An 827-nucleotide genomic window follows, 5' to 3' on the forward strand; every position below is an offset into this window, starting at 1 on the left:
ACTCCGCCACCACACAGACCACCTACTCCGCCACCACACAGACCACCTACTCCGCCACCACACAGACCACCAGTGTTCCCACCACCATTCGGACCACCATTTTTACCACCACCACCTGGACCACCAGCTTCTCCACCATATAAACCACCTGCTTTGCCACCATATGGACCACCTGCATTGCCGCCATATGGACCACCTGCTTTTCCGCCATATGGACCACCTGCTTTGCCACCATATGGACCACCAGTGTTGCCACCATACGGACCACCAGCTTCTCCACCATATGGACCACCTGCTTCTCCACCATATAAACCACCAGTGTTCCCACCATATGGACCACCAGCTTATCCACCATATGGGCCACCATTTTTCCCACCACCATTTGGACCTCCTATTTTACCACCATTTGTGCCACCGTTTATACCACCATTTTGGCCACCATTCCCTCCAATACCTCCATGTCCTCCCACTGAGAAACCCACAGAGAAACCCACAGAGAAACCCACCGAGAAACCAACAGAGAAACCCACCGAAAAACCAACAGAGAAACCCACCGAAAAACCAACTGAGAAACCCACCGAGAAACCTACAGAGAAACCCACCGAAAAACCAACAGAGAAACCCACAGAGAAACCAACCGAGAAGCCCACAGAGAAACCAACAGAAAAACCCAGCGAGAAACCCACCGAGAAACCAACAGAGAAACCCACGGAGAAACCAACAGAGAAACCTACCGAGAAACCAACTGAGAAACCCACAGAGAAACCCACCGAGAAACCAACAGAGAAACCCACCGAAAAACCAACAGAGAAACCCACCGAAAAACC

At 51.5% G+C, this 827-nt stretch overlaps 1 protein-coding gene across 1 annotated transcript in view; it reads left to right on the forward strand.

Moving 5' to 3' along the window:
- The window catches only part of LOC111863494 (proline-rich extensin-like protein EPR1), a gene marked incomplete at its 3' end in the record, with an annotated part of 6,269 nt that extends 5,447 nt beyond the window's left edge, over nt 1-822 (forward strand). Inside the window, exon 3 of the mRNA XM_023849844.1 lies at nt 44-822. Coding sequence (XP_023705612.1) covers nt 44-822 — 779 coding nt within the window. The remainder of the gene's footprint in view (nt 1-43) is intronic.
- Between the last annotated feature and the right edge of the window lie 5 nt (nt 823-827).

The sequence above is a fragment of the Cryptotermes secundus genome, unplaced genomic scaffold (genome assembly GCF_002891405.2).
Source record: "Cryptotermes secundus unplaced genomic scaffold, Csec_1.0 scaffold34, whole genome shotgun sequence".
NCBI lineage: Eukaryota > Metazoa > Arthropoda > Insecta > Blattodea > Kalotermitidae > Cryptotermes > Cryptotermes secundus.